Source organism: Barbus barbus (genome assembly GCF_936440315.1).
Source record: "Barbus barbus genome assembly, chromosome: 27".
Classification (NCBI taxonomy): Eukaryota; Metazoa; Chordata; class Actinopteri; order Cypriniformes; family Cyprinidae; genus Barbus; species Barbus barbus.
Genome location: NC_136755.1, coordinates 1815606 through 1834273, shown reverse-complemented (window position 1 = coordinate 1834273; position 18668 = coordinate 1815606). Strand labels below are relative to the sequence as shown.

At 35.8% G+C, this 18668-nt stretch overlaps 2 protein-coding genes across 3 annotated transcripts; both read right to left on the bottom strand.

The window, feature by feature from the left end:
* Positions 1–1571: 1571 nt before the first annotated feature.
* LOC306846800 (histone H3-like centromeric protein A) lies at positions 1572–7151 on the bottom strand. Of its 2 annotated transcripts, none has more exons than XM_079380420.1 (5): positions 7065–7151; positions 6660–6811; positions 5429–5544; positions 5237–5311; positions 1572–2511 (listed from the first exon to the last, which is right to left on the bottom strand). In XM_079380420.1, the coding sequence occupies exons 2-5, from the start codon at positions 6778–6780 to the stop codon at positions 2383–2385; spliced, it is 441 nt and encodes a 146-aa protein (XP_079236546.1). In that variant the 5' UTR covers positions 6781–6811; positions 7065–7151; the 3' UTR covers positions 1572–2382. The 2 variants fall into 2 exon arrangements, with proteins under 2 accessions (XP_079236546.1, XP_079236547.1); XM_079380421.1 differs by having other exon boundaries at positions 2040–2511; positions 6891–7115.
* A 3544-nt stretch (positions 7152–10695) lies between these two features.
* Positions 10696–18373, bottom strand: LOC306847705 (proteasome subunit beta type-7-like). Its single transcript, XM_079381824.1, has 8 exons — positions 17885–18373; positions 17680–17773; positions 17405–17502; positions 16001–16141; positions 15467–15582; positions 15307–15365; positions 13865–14016; positions 10696–11744 (listed from the first exon to the last, which is right to left on the bottom strand). The coding sequence occupies exons 1-8, from the start codon at positions 17941–17943 to the stop codon at positions 11633–11635; spliced, it is 831 nt and encodes a 276-aa protein (XP_079237950.1). The 5' UTR covers positions 17944–18373; the 3' UTR covers positions 10696–11632.
* Between the last annotated feature and the right edge of the window lie 295 nt (positions 18374–18668).

The following is an 18668-nucleotide window of genomic DNA, read 5'->3' as shown; positions in this document are numbered from 1 at the left end:
ATCTGTCTGTGAAATAGTTTTATTATCAAGTTTACAGACATTTAATCTCATATTTAAACATTGATTTTAACAATGTATATATTACTGTATGTTCATTTAATGTAGAGCCTGTAAGCTTTGCTGCCAGCTAGAGGATGACTTTGTTCTTATTGTAGTGAATCTTGCCCAATCTTTAAAAGTGTTATCTTTACTGAGGATATAAATGAAAAAAGTGATGCCATACAGGTGCATAAAGCTGAAAGAGAGGTCATGAAGTATTTTTCATATTATAGCATTTCAGGGTAAATATAGGAATTATTGTGATATAAGAATACAGAATCACAGAATTGTGGGAGAAATCCATGTAAATCTTCCATATGGTGTTTTGCACAACATCTCTCTGCATTTCAGCCGTATGTCCAGTGATATTAATCAATTTTACTATTACATCGGTGGAAAATGAATATTCCCAAATGATAACCACTTTAGCTTTAAGTGTGATATTGTTTTTTGGGGGGTTTTTTCATATCTTTTTCTTCAGCTCATGAAAATACTTGTGTCAGATCACTAAAAACTGCATCACATCAGGTCTTTTATGCCACAAACATATTAGCTTACATATTAAATTAATACTTGACTAACTGGTTTAACAAACCATCTGCTGACTCCCTTGTGATGTCATATAAAGTACAACACACACCGACTACTTCACCTTTTATAAATCTCTTCCACAAAATGCCAAACACAAAACATTTCTTATCCCAGAACGAATTAGATTTCTAGACAGCTTACATTATGAAAAACCTTATATATAATGGATACATATTTCATAAAGCTCATCACTCTCATCAAAAGCACTAATTGGTATATATATGCGCTTGACTGGGGTGGTGCTTCAGAAGGGCCACATTCCTGCAGAGTTTAATTCCAACTGCACACCAACACATATGTTTTCAAGTAATCCTGGTGGAAATGATTCGCTGGATCAGGTGTTTTTAATTAGGGTTGAAGCTGAACTCAGCACGACTGTGACTAGGTTTGGGAATCGTTAGAATTTTATCAGTTCCGATTCTACTTATCGATTCTGATTCTTATGGATTCACAGTTTCGATTCCAATGTGGTTAAAACAGATGTCAACATTTAGATATCAAACACATTTATTCTGTCTCTTTTTGCAAAACATTTAGTTGCTGCTAAATACCATGAGCAAAAATCAGCAGGCTACTGGATGTGTTTAAGAACTGTTTGTGTGCAAAATAGGGCTGCACGAGATCAACTGAGACTTTTCTTCTTAATGGATGTTGTGGTTCTCTCTCAATTCAGTGCTTTATGTATTCACTTTGGTCAACTAAAGCCGTTTTAAATATGCTTTATAAATAAATTGAACATTGAATTCTGAAGAAAAAAACATTACTCAAAAACGAAACAAAATCTCATGGAATTTATGAATGAATGATTCAAATGACTTATGGTTTACTTGTACTGGATGAATCAGTGTTTTTGAATGTATCTCTTGAATGAATGATTCAAAGACAAATACATTTTTAATAGCCCTTATTCACCACCAACAAAACAAATGCACACGGGAATTGATAGGAGGAATTTAATTTTTAATTTTACAACAAGTATCCAATTCCTGATCTTAAATATCAGATTCTGGAGTTGATTTTTGATTCCCAACCCTAACTGTGGCCCTCCAGGAGTTTGGCACACCTGATCAAAATGGTTATCAGCTACACTAATATCAGTCCCTTTGCATTCCTTCCTAAAACAGTATCTTTCCTTGGGATACTGTACCTATCCTGCAGGATCTAGACCCTGCTAGCAAGATATTCAACACTGAAACATCACAGTGCTGTATTTAACCAGATAAAAACATGAACTCTTGTATAATTAGCTTTTGATAATGTGGTATTTGGGAGTGCGAGGATTTGCCACAGTTTAACAGGATGTTAGCAATCCATGTTCAGAAACTTCAAGAACAAAGACAATAGTAAATATGATAATTCTAGTGCAATTGAAGAACCAAGCGGATTAAAACACTTAAACATTCTGATGTGGACTGGCCAAAGAGCTGCCAACACAAACTGCAATACTGCAAATATTGGTTTATTATAAGCAAACATTATCAGAACAAACATCATCTTTGAAACTTTACAACACAAAATAAAATGTTTTATATTACAATTCTAAAAAAATGTTTAAAAATTGTCTAATTTCATCAACGCACTACGATGCCATATGAACATTTGGTTTCTTCGGCTGCATATATACAACGGTTTGAACATATGATTGGAGTGAAAACAGATTACATGCCACCAAATATAGAAAGTGTCCATACATTCCTGTCTGTACAGAAATTCTTTAAATCTTAAAGAAACCGAAAAACAGAAGGTCCAACTTCACATGTTTTCAACACCTCTGATTCGCCGAGCGAGTTGTATGTCTCGTGGAAACAATGTCACCCTCTTTGCATGAATGGCACAGAGGTTGGCATCAGAAAACAGACGGACCATGAATGCTTCTGCAGCCTGAAAGCACATGAAAGAGACAACTTATGTACTGTACATGATGACAATAAATATATATATATATATATATATATATAAAAAAAAAACACACACACACATACATACATACACACACTGAGATACAAAAATATGTCAATGTGGAGTGCGCCTCTGAAAAGTCCAGAGGTGGACAAAGACTCTATTGCTTGAGAATAAGTACAGATACTGCTGGTCAAATAATACAACATTACAAGTGAAAGTTGTAATAGTTGTAAGTTGTAAAGATTTTAAGTAAAAGTACAGAAGTACTCGCTTTTAAAAGTACTTAAGTACCAAAAGTAAATGTCCTTTTTTATGTCAGTTTTATTATGGTTTTAATACTTGAAATACCTTAGGCATCTGAAGCAACTTACAATACATTGTTGATTTTATGAACAATGAGTATGCCCGTTTTGAAAAAGGTTTGATTTCTTGAACAGCATAAAGGTTAAAGTGCAACAGTAAAATTCATTAAAAACTTGAAACATTTTTTTTCTTTTAAACATTTGTATATGCAGTTTGTGCTTAGCTTGTGTATGCGGTTTCTGTCTGAATGTTTTAGTTTTGGTTTCTTTAAAACCCAAAAATCCCAGTCTGCTCTCATTGGTCAGCCACCCCCAGTCTGTTGTGATTGGTCTACTGCTTGAAGTGTGTTTAAAAAAAAAAAACTGTATGTCCATGTAACATAATACTCAGCCCTACCCAGGACGATCACATATTAGGTGAGTGGCAGTAAGTACAGATCTGGGCCCATATTCACAAAACATTTTCTCTTACCACGAAGAGTTCTCCTAAATAGCTCCTAAATAGAGTTTTCTCTTAAAACCTATCCATAAAGCTGCTGAGACAAACTTGTACTAAGGAATAGAGAGAAGTCTTAAGCTAAGAGTAAAGGGGGCGGGGTTTACCTCGTTGCTATGGGTGATGTCAGAGTGTTAATAACTATGCACACAGTGATTGGCTGATAGTCTCTGTCAGAGATTGATTCATAGAAATATTGTAGAGCGTGATATCATATTCAAATGAAGGTTTAAAAATAAAAACGTTAATTGCCACATTCAAAAAGATTTTAAAATGCAGGCTGAGTGTCTAATTGTCAGCCTCTTACAAGTGTGCTTCTCACAATTACTGAATATGCATATAAACAGCCTTTTAATTAACAGTAGAATAATCATGGCTGATAGTAAGACATGCAAACGTAAAAGAAAACCAAACTGGACACAAGAACAGCTGTTACTTCTTGTCCAAATGGTTAATGAGAACAAGGATATAATCAAAGGAAAATCTGGAGTTGGGATAACCTCCAAAACCAAAGTTGATTCCTTTTTAAAAGCTCATTATCATCAAATGTTTCTGTTCCGAGGCAGATTGCCAGCAACAGCTATATTAGTATAGTTTGTGGCTTGGTCTTAATGACTTAGGCTAGGAGTCCTCTTCACTACTCCTAACGTTTCACAGATTAAGGAGCTAGTTTTAGTGTTGTAATGTTTTGTGAAATGTTGACATCCATTTTTTTTTTTTTTTTAGATTTTCTCCTAAATGGGCGAGTTATGAGCTACTTTTAGCCTTAAGATGTTTTGTGAATATGGGCTCTGGTGTTTATAGGGCTGCTAAGAGCCCTCAAATAATGCAAGAGCACTGTCAGGTGAAACTATTATAATGGCATATTGGTAATGTGTTTGGTACACGCTTATAGATTGTTGCTTTCAAATGCTGCCATGTGTATTTTATTTGCGCTCTGAGAGTGAAAGAGGTTTCCATTTGAATGTATTTCTGCAGTGTTAAACAATGTAGCCAATCCAGTGCATAAACACAATGGTCAATTAGAGGTGTTTAAGTTAGTCAGAATCCACTAAACGCTGCTCAGAACACCCGAGTGTGTAATCAGGGAGTGATCCTGCACGCTTGCGAATCCTCTCGTTAAAACCAGAAAAGTGCAAACACAATGTAAATAAGATGTACATTATGCATTGTAGTAGTAGCTACTTAGATTTTTTAGCAGGAGCACTGAATTCCAACTGTGACTGACAGTTTCGTTATTCGCTCACTTTCTAAATACTAAAAAGTCACAATTTGGATAAAAGTTTTGGGAGTAACGTTTATTAATCAACCTTCGTAAAAATATTGATACCATAGCAACCGATAGGATGCATAAAATAGTGAAGAGGTCTTGCTAATTAATCAGTTTGTCTGCATTTACACTGCAGTTTGAAAGTTACATGTTAACATTACTTATTAGCACAAAAATTAAATAAATGAGTTAAAGGGGGGTTTTACTGTGGTGGTGCAAGTGGTACAGAACTAATTAAATATCAAAACTATATTACCAGTGCACCAGATTTCTTATCCTTTGACAACTTTACTATTACAGCCTTCATCGTTTAGTTGCAATGAAATTACAATAATGAGAATTAGTCACTTTTTGTTTTACCTTTGTCTTAATGGCTTCCTTTTCTTAAAAAAAAAGTTTTATTTTTTCATTTATTGATTTGAGAACTGCACATGTTTTGACATTCACCTTCATACATAATAAAAATACCAAAGACACGCATTTTTGTAGTTAATTTAAAAGTTCTCCACTGTGTGTTCTGCACAGTGATTTAGATATATTAGCAGCTATTTCCACGGACCAATCAGCATCCAGGGCAGAACTCTATTGTATAATGCAATGTAAATGCAAAATAAATTGTTTTTATTTGTCACCTACCTCCTGTAAAGCCATTAGAGCATATCCCTGCCACATCATGTGTTCTCGACTAAATGTCTGACACACCTCTCGAACCTGTCAGGAGGAAAATAATGTGTACATCAATAAAACAGCTTGATCATGTTTGAAATTATTAAGTGTTAAAAGGTTTGTCTGAGGTGATTATTGAAGGATGCACAGAAGCAGTAGTACCAGTCGTGAAAAAGGGGCCTTGCGCAGCAACAGATCCGTAGATTTCTGATACTTGCGTATCTCCATAAGTGCCCGAGTGCCAGGGCGAAACTTGTGTTTCTTGCGCGGGGACGCTTCTAGTACAGAAAGCACATAAACGGTAATCATTTAGCTAATGCTATGGCATACAGTTCACTTTGTACATGTTCAGTTCACCTGAAGAGTATTCCAGAAACGGCAGGGTTAACATAACTTATAATATAATAAGACATTCTCAGCAGAGCTCTGAATCTGTGAGTTACTATGAAAACAGATGCTAAAAACATTTAGAGTAGAGTGGGGAAATTGCCCCCTACTGTTTTTCCCAAAATAACCACTAGAAAAGCCTAAATACATTTTTGTTGTAACTATGGACTATGATAAACAATAGTGCAGAAGTATTTGCTTATATAAGCTTATTAGTATGCGCTATTTAAGAAACCACCCCCTTGGTACAAATGTAATTTTTGTTAAAAATATAATAACACGAAAACATTTTTCATAATTGGGTTTATTGTCACTAAAACTACATAAATGTGACCCTGGAGTACAAATGCAGTCTTAAGTCGCTGGGGTGTATTTGTAGCAATAGCCAACAATACATTGTATGGAACAAAATAATTTAATTTTTTTTATGCCAAAAATCATTAGGATATTAAGAAAAGATGAGGTTCCATGAAGATATTTTGTAAATTTTCTACCGTAAATATATCAAAACTTAATTTCTGATTAGTAATATGCATTGATAAGAATTCATTTGATCAGCTTTAAAGGCGATTTTCTCAATATTTAGATTTTTTTGCACCCTCAGATTCCAGATTTTCAAATAGCTGTATCTCAGACAAATATTGTCCTATCCTAACAAACCATACATCAATGGAAATATTTTTTATTCAACTTTCATATGATGTAAAAAGGAGTTTTGTGGACCAGGATCAAATGCAAACCTCGTTTTTTGAGTTTCAAACTTGAAATGAAAAGGTATTTTGAATCTATTGAACTCTCTACAGACTTAAAAGCAATAAGAACAATGGCTTTGCTAAAGGACTTGGCACTTCCTCTGGACTGTTGTTGCATTGTTAAGATTTGACAATGATGGCAATTGTTATTGTTGTTTTCAAGCATTCGATAAAAAAAGAAAAGAAAGAACTCATTAAGTGCGCATGCATGAGGCACACAGCTGAGAGAAGCACGCCGGTGTGAGCGGGTTTACCGGAGGGTCCGCTGGTGCGCCGGGCTCTGGTGGAGGTTGCCGGTGTTGGCCGCGGCTCTGGGGGAGATCTGCGCCGGGGGGTCGACGGCTTTCGCCTGTGACCTGATTTATTATGCCGCATGAACACACAATATCAGATCATCAGCGCTAGACTGCAACACACCAAAAACAACTGTTAGTCGCGTGAGAAAGGATGCCGATCACAGTAACATTACTCTCTTATACACTCACGTTAAATACCGGAAAATGTTTTATCCAGCTTACAAAACGTTACAAAACTATTACAATTGAATGCAAAACGACTGCGCGACGTCAGACACTTTCTCTCTCTATTCTGGGCCCTATATTTGGCGAGGTCTACAAATTTCAGGCAATCAGAACTCACAAAACCAGCGCATTATTTACCAAAACAAGTAGTTTTTGAAGTCTTCGATCACACACGAATTCAAATAGTGCGGCACGCTGCTAACACAGTTCCCTAGCCAATGAGAGAGCCCATAGTGCATGACTGGCCAATGAGAGAGCCCATAGTGCATGACTGGCCAATGAGAGAGCCCATCGTGCATGACTGGCCAATGAGAGAGCCCATAGTGCATGACTGGCCAATGAGAGAGCCCATAGTGCATGACTGACCAATGAGAGAGCCCATAATGCATGACTGGCCAATGAGAGGTGGGCTTTAGCGAAAAAAGCTTATCTATATGATTCTCGTTACTTTTCTCAGCGCTGCTGCAGATGCACCAATCATAGATGTCTCTAATCGGTTGTTTAGTGAGGATTTCTGGTCCTTTGAGGACATTTAAAATATCCGATTACAACACAATTTCAGTTTCTCTTACAATTTTTCTAATAACTCAGTGAAGCATTCGGCCATAGACGCGTCTCCGCTTCCTTCCATTATAGAGTGAAGCCAAAACATCTCAGCAAAGCCACCGCTCTCATTGCTTTCAAGTTCGTGGAGAACTCAATAGAATCAAAATACATTTTCAGTTCAATTACAAATCTTAAAAAAAGAGGTTTGCTTTTAGAAAATTGACATTTAAGAATATGATATTCAGCTAACAGGAAAATAAGGTTTATAAAATAAGCATCATTTCTTTTTTCTCATTCATGAAAGCCAAAAATGACATTTCTATAAGTAAACTCAAATAGGATTCACATAACATTTGATAAAGTCAAGAATGTCACACCAAGATGATGTTGTGTCAGAACAATTCCAGAATAAATGTAAAGAAGTTTCATTGTTTTCTAAACAGAAAGAACAGTTGGTCTTAATATCATTCTTAAGTCTTTTAAGAGAGCACTTATCCGGGTAAATTCTATTAATCAATTTAAAAGCAATTTCTCTCGTTTTGTTAGTAATTAAATATTTGTGAGGTAATGACCAAACTTTCTTCCAGGAAATATCACTTACTAAACCATTCCAATAAGAGATCACATAACAAAACTCTAATTTTCTGATTGTTTTTTGACTTTGATGACGAAAGGCACTGTTTTCCAACAAATGTTTTACAAAGATCCACCGAGTGACATGTTGTTTAAAGTGGTGAAATCAAGAAAGTTTAAACCCCCTTTCTCAATGGTGTTCATAAGTACAGATTTTCTAATAAAATGAGTTTTATTCTTCCAAACAAAGTTGAGAAGCATTGTATCAATTTTTTAACAATGGCAGTGTCAACATTCAAAGAGAGAACAGCATATGTTAACCTTGACAAACCTTCAGCTTTGGCTAGTAAGATTCTTCCCTTCAATGAGAGATCATCACGCTGGAGCCACATATTCAGTTTTTTCTGAGTACTCTCAATCAATCAATCAATCAAATTTTATTTATATTCTCAATCAATGGATTACAATTTAATGAGCTTCTTTCTAATTTATGTTTTGTTATAATAACACCTAAATAAGATACCTGATCTTTGATTTGAATATTACAAATTTCTGACAAATTACATTCTTTGATGGACATCAGTTCACACTTAGAGAGGTTCAAGAACAGGCCTGATCCTTTGGAGAACTGCTGAATATACTTTAATGCTAACGGAACTTGATTAGCATCTTGCAAAAAAAGAGTGGTATCATCAGCAGCTGACTGATCTGTTTGTCAGCAATAGAGATACCATGAAGACCACTATTAGAAATATAAGAAGCGAATATCTGGGAAACTAGTAAAAATAAATAAGGGGATAACTGACACCCTTGCCTAATACCACATGACAAGTTAAATGTAGGAGAAGTACCATATTTTAATTTAATTGTGCTACTACAGTTGTAATATAGAGTTCTTACCGCAAAAATATTCACCAAAACCTAATTTTCTCACTGATTTAAATATAAATTTACGGTCAACTGAATCAAAAGCTTTATAAAAAATCCAGGAAAAGACTTATTGTTTTTCAAACTCTTAATTGCTCTTTGTACTTCCTCAGGAGTAACAATGCTATCACAAAAAAATCTATCACTTTCAGATATGACCTTAACATAATTAACCGAGTCTAGAAATGAGGACGTTGTCTGCTCTGAATACCTTGAACTATAAAGATTCTTATAAAAATTGGCACTGTAGTTTGCTATTTCCTTTGGATCTTTAACCATTTTTCCATCAACACAAAGTTGTTCAATTGTTGGGAGGGTAAAATTACGCTTTACTAGCTTAAAAAAAAAATATGCGGAATTGAGTTCTCCCTCTTCGAGCCATTTTGCCAAAACATCACAGTATGCCATCGTGAGTAAGTGATGTCATTTGGAGCCAGAGTCTGCGCAGGAGAGCGTTGTTTGGAGCCAGAGTCTGCGCAGGAGAGCTTCGTTTGGAGCCCGAGTCTGCGTAGTAGAGCGTCGTTTGGAGCCAGAGTCTGCGCAGGAGAGCTTCGTTTGGAGCCCGAGTCTGCGCAGGAGAGCTTCGTTTGGAGCCCGAGTCTGCGCAGTAGAGCTTCGTTTGGAGCCCGAGTCTGCGTAGTAGAGCGTCGTTTGGAGCCAGAGTCTGCGCAGGAGAGCTTCGTTTGGAGCCCGAGTCTGCGTAGTAGAGCGTCGTTTGGAGCCCGAGTCTGCGCAGTAGAGCTTCGTTTGGAGCCCGAGTCTGCGTAGTAGAGCGTCGTTTGGAGCCAGAGTCTGCGCAGGAGAGCTTCGTTTGGAGCCCGAGTCTGCGCAGTAGAGCTTCGTTTGGAGCCAGAGTCTGCGCAGGAGAGCTTCGTTTGGAGCCCGAGTCTGCGCAGTAGAGCTTCGTTTGGAGCCAGAGTCTGCGTAGTAGAGCGTCGTTTGGAGCCCGAGTCTACGCAGGAGAGCTTCGTTTGGAGCCAGAGTCTGCGTAGTAGAGCATCGTTTGGAGCCAGAGTCTGCGCAGGAGAGCTTCGTTTGGAGCCCGAGTCTACGCAGGAGAGCTTCGTTTGGAGCCAGAGTCTGCGTAGTAGAGCATCGTTTGGAGCCAGAGTCTGCGCAGGAGAGCTTCGTTTGGAGCCCGAGTCTGCGCAGTAGAGCTTCGCAGCTGAACACCTCTGGTGTGACTTTAAATGCAGACCTTGAGCCGAAAACTCACCAAACACCCATGACTTGTATAGGGGTTCAGTTATTTTAGACGTTCAAAACTGTTGCAACTGAGATGGAAATACAGTTTTTAAATACGTGAATTATGCTCCCATCTTTGTTGGCTCGGTTTTGGAAGTGCCTTCTTCTGTTCTAAAGAAGGGGGTGTCCCAATACTTTTGTCCATATAGTGTATGTACAAGTCATTGGTACAAGTCATTTGTACTCATGGAAATTACTAAAGTAGTCAAACCTGTTCATTAGAAGGCGGTGACCCAATACTTTTGGCAATATAGTGTATTATTATGTCATCTTGTGTGTGTGTGTGTGTGTGTGTGTGTGTGTGCGCGCATGTATGTTATTTAATCCCAGATGTTTACATTCCTGTCATGACAAAGGTTTAGATTGAAGGTTGAAGGGTCTAAATTTGTTATATTTTACACAGAATTGTCTATTATACGAAAGTGAAAAAGTACACGAAAATCTTGAATTCAATATCATCATTACATCCAAAACATTATAAATAAAAACATTATTTTATTTATTTAGTCATTTAGCAGACGCTTTTATCCAAAATGAGGACATAAGAATCAAAACCAACAAAAGAGCAACAACGTGCAAGTGCTATTACAAGTCTTGGTTAGCCTAACGCTGTACGGATAATAAACATGATAATGTAACATTATTACAACAAAAGAGCCATTTATTTCCAATTTTATCATTTCATCATCATCAAAATAAAAGGTATATTATTGGTTCTTGATTACTCTATAAATCATGATCACATGAGATGTCAACATAGGTGATCACGTTTGTGAACAGTGGCAAAATACACAGCCTCGTTTTTAGATGAGTGATTGAATCATTTATACATTAATTGTCCTTTTCCCTCATAAATGCATGCATTTAAAAATGTTTTAATGCTCATACTTTGTCTGAACGTCATCCTCACTCCACCTGGACTTCATCCTGTTCTTCATCTGACCAGCACATATCCAAGTGTTATACCAAAGCCAAGGCAATGCAACATTACTGTTTTACAACATCATGTTGAAATATGTGGCTATAATTTTTTATAAAACTATAAAACCTACTAAATGAATATTTAGCTCAGTTAGTTTAAAGAAATGTCACATTGCAAAAATGACACTCTTTCCATTTGTAAATCTAAAATTTTATTAAATGAACTGTAAAACTACACAAATATCTTTTATCTGACAGGTGTAAGGAAATGTCTCATTCAGCATCCGTCAGGTCTCTTCAATATTTTACAGTGTTTGCAAAACAGTTTTGAGCAGCTCAAATGCAAATGACTGAATACAAGGGAAAGGTACAAAACATTTTCAAACCACAAAGGAAAAAATACTCTTCTTTTCCTTAATCTCAACGTTTAAACTACACACATACAGTATCCCTCATATTTTCCAATGAGTGAAGCAAAGAATGTTCTTCTTGTCTCATTCTGTGTCCATCACTTGGACAGATTCATCCACAACATCCAGTGTTAAAGGTGTCACTGTTTTTGTGAGCACAGCAGTAGTGCCAGGCTTGTATCTGTACGTACCCGCCCTGGTTTATTGGAAGAACGAGAGAATATTTAGTTGAGTCAAGATATTTTATTAAAACATATCTATAGCTGTAAACACAGAAGGTTATTAAAAGACCATGGCAATTTCTCAACAATTTCTTTTGAGCTGGATGAGGGTTGATCAGGGAAAATAATCCAGAAAGTATTAATTTTATAAGGTTATTTGTGTTATCCAGTATGAAAGCGCCTCTTCCTCTGGTATGTAATTAAATGATGGTTGAGTGCATAGCAAGTGTCCAGTGTTCATTTAAATAAGTAAAACAAAATCAATCAAGTTACAATTCTGAAGTGCACTTTTTCTCTTTGGAATTTACAGAGAACGCACTATTTACAGTATATATACAAAAAATGGCATAGAATAGTGCAAAGTACACAAATAGAGTGCTGCAAAGATTTTGTGTTTTTGTAGGTCAAAAACCGGAAACAAATTAGCATCTTAGCACTTCTGGTTCCATTATCCCAAAGTCAGTGGGTTTTCTAAATGTGTTTTTGGTTAAATGCCTAAAAAATTTGATCTGTGGTTAACATAAGCTTTATGTATTTTCAAATTGTATTCTACGACACGAAATGCATTAATAATACCCCTCTGTGGTTTTTAAAAAGATTTTACTTTTCTTGAAAAAGTCGGTTGTTAACAAGTGGTTAAATGGGACTAGGTTGTCATATTACGCTGAACAGGAAAATGTATCCACTTTAGTCTGCTTTCACAGCCTCACTTTGTTTATTATCACACTCTTGAACTGCAAAAAATGCTTTACTTAAATTTTTGGTCTTGTTTTCAGCCAAAATATCTAAAAATTCTTAAATCGAGAAGGATTTTTCAGAAAAAACAAGTCAAAATTAAGTGTTTTTGCATAGAACAAGCAAAATAATCTTAATTCAAACAGAAAACAAGAATATTTAGCTTTCGCCATTGGCAGATCAAACAAAACAAAAACTCTTATTTGTTTCAAGCAAAAACTCACTTAATTTTTTTATATTTTGGCTGAAAACAAGACAGAAAATCTAAGTAAGAAAAGCATTTTTTGCCGTATGCGAACAATTGAAGAGTTAATTTGCAAAAATAGATAACTCTGTTTTTTTTTTTCAAAAATCATGTTTTTTATTGTTATCATGTTTTTATTGTGTTAGTTAGCTGTATTTTGTAGTTATTTTTTAACCAAATCCAAATAACCCAACTGCAGTTTAATTGAGATTATGCACAACATAAAAACATGATTTTTGAAAATTGTTAAAAATGGAGTTATCTGTTTTTGCAAATGAACTCTTTAATTATGTCAAAATGTCAGAGAAAATGTTTTTATCTTCTGCTGACTGAATTTAGTCTTCAAAATCAAAAGCTGTGTTTATTTATGACGATTATGATGAACAAAACATGTAAGTAAGAATCATATATTTTTGTTGTAATTGGAGCCAGGGTGATGCTAACCTCAGGGTTGGCCTACAAAAGTACTTCATCGCTGCAGATTTCTGTTGTGTTTAAAGGCCAGTGAAGGCCAATTCACACCACACAGACTAACAGCAACAAACAAGTTCGTTGTGTTTTGTCTGATCAGTGTGTTACCCCTGCTGGCGTCTGTTGGCATTGGTTGGGGTTGGTTTTCACCCGAGGGAACGTTCAGTCAGCGTTTTGTTGGGGCAGTGTGAACATGACAGTAATATTTCATAAAATTCTTAATCTAACGGCCAACTTGTTTGTTGGTGTTTGTCAGTGTGGTGTGAACTGGCCTTCAGAAAGACCTCGAGTTTGTGGTTTATGTGATGGCAATTTGACCCTGCTTTCTGGAATGCACAGCCCCCCAACCCCAGGACAATGTGCATATGGAAAAAAATCTGATAGTAGTCTATGGCCTGATTTCATAGAGAGGGTTTAGGTTAAACCAGGATTAGGCAATAGGTCAATTAGGACATTTAAGTAGTTTTTACAAATGTGCCATAGAAAAAAAACATTACTGGTGTGTATCTTGAGATAAAACAAAAGCACTGACATATTTTAAGATCAGTCCGTGCAAGTTTCTTTCAGTTGAAACAGCTCAGATTTACATTTTAGTCTGGGATTAGGTTTAAACCTTGTTTGTGGAACTGGGGGTATATATCTCACCTCATTCCTTTCTGAACAGGGTGGTCATATCCTCTCAGATAGTCCACAGTTTTGTCTGTGATCACACACAGGTCTACATTGCTGCCGGAGCCCAGATCACAGAAGATGCCTGCAGTGATGGCATCTCTCACCAGCTGTTTTGCTTCCTCCAGCTTTTCATTCCCAAGGGTTTATGTAGAAATGGGTTTGGAAAGAACAAATATACAACATGAGTTTTAGAAGTGGGATTTTAAAAAATCACATTCAGGGCAAAGGTCTGTTCAAAGAATAATTATTTGTTTTGTTTTGTTTTAATTGATTGATTAATTGAATATTTATTTATTTTTGCAGAATATAATAGAAAACAGGAATAATATTCATATCGTATGTATTATATTCGTATGTATGTATGTATGTATGTATGTATATTTTTTCCCCGTATATAAAAGTTTTGGGGGTAAAAATAATTTTGAAATATGTTTTTTTTTTTTCATATACTGTAAATCAGTAGTTTTATATTGTGCTGTTCCGTTATTCACAATTATTCAGTGGGTTGTAGTTAATAAAATTTTTTAAAAATAAATAACATTATTTTACCAATGTCTTTTACTAGATTTTTATATTCTTCAGATTCAAGTTTCAAATTCAAGATTTCAGATGTAGTTTAATATAGGAAAATACCAACCAAGGTCACTAAAAATAGAAAGTGATCACAGTGTCATAGAAAGTTTGCAGTATTATAGAAAGTGATCATAGTATTTGCTATTACAGTATATTCCGTCATATTCGCATTTTATAATTCGCTTATAGACACACAGTTTCAGGTTACTGAACACAACTATTAAATAAATACTATTTAAACTGAACTGAGCTAAATGATGACATCATTGAATTCAATAATGAAATGCCTTTAACTGAAAATTGAGTGTTTAATCTTGTCATTTTTCATTATTGACACTATTTTCCTATTCTGATATTGGAAAGTTGCTTTGACACAATCTGTATTGTTAAAAGCGCTATATAGATAAAGGTGATTTGACTTGACATGACAACTGGCTCTCATGTGCCAGGTCACGCTGTGGCAAGATTAAATATATTGTGCAAATTAGTTTTTAAAGCCACAGTATAGCCGAGGGGAAGATTTCAGAGAATAACAAATAGTCTGTTCCTTACACAAAGCTGACTTACTTTTAGGATACTTTATGCAGATTGTTTGTCATTTTTGAGCTCCAAGGTCATTATATGCAATCATTGTGAACAAACATTATTCAAAATCTCTTTTTCTGTGTTCCATGCAGAACAATTAAACGTTTAGAATTTTAAAATGCATAGAATGTTTTCGTATTTTTAAATATTTTTTTATGTGATATCAGTCCACATATCCCCTTGATTACAACTAACAACAAATATGCAATGCCATGTGTGAAAATATCAGTATGAATATCTATAAACAGTTGTCTGACCTCCATGTTTAGCTTGTAACGATCCTCAAATACAGAAATGGCAGAAGCTGCTCCAGACCCTGAAATATATGTTTTTGCTAAATAAGGGCAGGTGGTGTTTTTTATTTTTATTTTAAAGATCAGCATTTAAAGAGAGGAGGTAAGGAAAAAGTGACTTTACCCATGGTAAGGAAAGGCAGCTTATCATAGGAACCATGAGGGTAGATGCTATAGAGCTGTGGGCCGTTAACATCCACACCTCCCACAATTAGAGAAGAACCAATGTGCCCCTGATACCTACAACAATGGGAAACAATCAGTCCAAGTCCTAAGACTATTCTGAAGTAGTCCTTCAAGATAAACAAAAATGTGACCCTGGACCACAAAACCAGTCATAAGTGTCATAAGTGAGATTCAACTATTTGAAATGAATTGTATGAATTTTTACGAGTGAGGTCTTATGAATTTGTACGAATTAGCCACCTCATAAAATATATATGAATTGCCGTGAGATCAGGCTGTCTTTCTTTAATATCCTAATGATTTTTGGCATAAAAGAAAATATATAATTAATAAATATTGTTGGCTATTGCTACAGATATACCATACTTATATGACTGGTTTTGTGCTCCGGGGTCACATAAAAAGCAATAATTTAAAGACAGAATGATGTATCAGTCAAATGAATTGAACTAAATGGCAAGAGCTCCTTCACCTAAACAGCATCTGTTTGAGCTGCCGGGTCACCATGGCGACGAGAGGAGGCCGTCCTGTGCTGAGTGAATGCAGTTCCACGTTTGATGACATCATCTGAGTCGTGACCTCCGCATCTGCCGCAACACCTGCGCCGCAGCAACTTCAGTGGAGAGAGGACAAAATAACAGGCAATGTAAAGACAGCTTTAGACAGAGATTTGGGTCTAGGCTGCATCTTCTGGTGGTCGCATTTGCTGGCTGCATACGTCATCAAGCCTGGTTTATTCCAGTTAACTGAGCATTGCATTAGGGAGTCATAAGCATATTATAACAATTTACGCTTAACTAAGAATAATGGTCAAATTTACCACTTTACAACTGTTAGTATTCTAAAATAAGAAAATGCGACCCCTGGAGGATAAAGCCTTCCGTTTGAGAAACGGCCTTGAACTCTAATGATGAGCAACCAACCCTGATAGCAAGCAACCATTGAATCAATGTTAATAATAGTTGATTTGTCAATGTTAATTGCATTGAATCAACATCACTTTTGCACCCGCAATTTCAACAAACCACCATTATTGTGATCAGCGTTTGCTTTAGATGGGCTCTTGACTCTTTGTACTCTAGTGTTTTCATTGTCTTTTGTAACAATATGCTGAAATGCATTTGTTGAGGCAATGAAAACTAAGATCCATTGGGATCAGATAATGGGGACTGTAATCATTGTGAGGTTTTTTTAAATAATTGCTCAGAAGGGTGTTGTTTTTATGTGTGATACTACAATGTGAGATTAAAGCAATCGTACGGCTTTCGTACTTTTATGAATAAACAGAAAATACAAAAAAAAAATATCTCGGTAAATTGCTGCATCAATTAGACATCAAGAATCAGCAGAAATTTTATGCTGGAATGCATGCTGTGTATCAACATAGTACAAAACTCATTCATGACTCCCAGCATGCATTGCAGTTGATCTGTTTATCTGAATTAGTTTGATGATTGTCACCATTGCTGAGTGTTGATGTCTAAATCTCTCTTTATATTTTGCTAGAGTATCTTTGCATTTGTGAAACTTATTAATATAATTTCTCAACTTTATCACAGCCTGACACCCATCACAAAACCTAATCAACTCCGACTTAACTTTTGAACATCTCTTTCTTTATTAATGCATAAGTGTTTAGAATGAAAGCCTATTGCAAGCACTGAAATAAACTTAACATAATGAAAAGCACGAGTCAAGAACCCAACTAAAGCAAACACTGATCACAAAAATGGTGGTTTGTTGAAATCAAAATGTTTTCAATGTTAATTGCGGGTACAAAAGTGATAATGCCATTAACCTCGACAAATCAACTATTTTTTAACTGATTCAGTGGTTTTCACCTGCTTTCTTGCTATCTGGGAAGGAACTAACTTACTAGATTTTGGGAGCTATGTAATGGATTTTCATGCAGTTTTTATCAGCTACGACCATATCATCCGTGGCTCTGGTGTCTGCACCTAAAATCACTCCATCCTATATAAAAAATTAAAAATAAACATTTTATTTTTTATTTCTTTCAATTAAATATTATACACCATTTTATTAATTTAATATTGCAATGTTTATTTAAAATCAATCGATTACATACACATCATAAACTTTTAAGTTAAATATTTAATCGGTAATAAATGGTGCTTTGAGAAAACAGACTTTAAACATCAGGCCAGCGATGGTGGTGCCAGTCTTCCTGGCGTTTGGCGCACTGTAACCTTTCTCTGACAAGTTTGCTTCAAGAACAGCATTTCTGTGAAAGCATCACAAACATAACAGCATGCATATTAGTAGGCTACTTAGCAATTGTAAAATTGTATTTTATGTCTTGATCACGTTGTCATTCCCTAACGATGTCTCTCACCTGCGCGTGTTCTCAAAAGAGAATCCTCCGGTCGGTGTCTTTGCCGATATGTTTAACATCTTTCACCTGCACTGTAGGCTATGATATCTAAAGTTATAGCTCTAACAAACAGTCTGGAGTAAAGCGCTTTCTAAATACCGCTTTTAAACGTTTACTCTCCACGCTTTTACACAAAGAGTCGGTGCGTCAGCGCTTTTAACGCCCAAAACTGCAGAAGATCCTTCTTTCACTTTCACTTCTGACACATGATCGCTTCTCGGTCATTCAGTCGAACCAATCGGACGGTAAAGGGTTGTTTGTTAGTGCGTGAAAATAGGCCTAATTTATTATATGCTTTTAAAGGTAAAAGGTAATTTTTATAAAATGTAAAAAAATATGTAATTTGACTAAATTAACCTGTGGTTGCACCAATAAATGCAATTTGCAGGAGTTATATTAAGTAGAAATAGAATATATAGCCTATATATATATACTGCTCGAATTGAAGGGGGGCTGGGGGGATCCGGGACCCCCCATAAGGCATTAGGGACCCCCCATAAGAAGTAAAAAATAGACTTATTCCCTCAGACATTTTTATTTGAGTAAAAATGATCATGACAAATGTGATTAAATTCAAGCAATGGCTATGATAAATTTAAATTTCGTGAATTATTTACAATAATTTATATTAAGTTTGTTTATGGGCTAGTTGTCATGTCTCTTTAAATTTTAAACGCCCCGCCCCACATCTAAAGACCGCTAAGCGCAGGACATCGTTGACATAACTGCTTGACTGGCGCCGCTC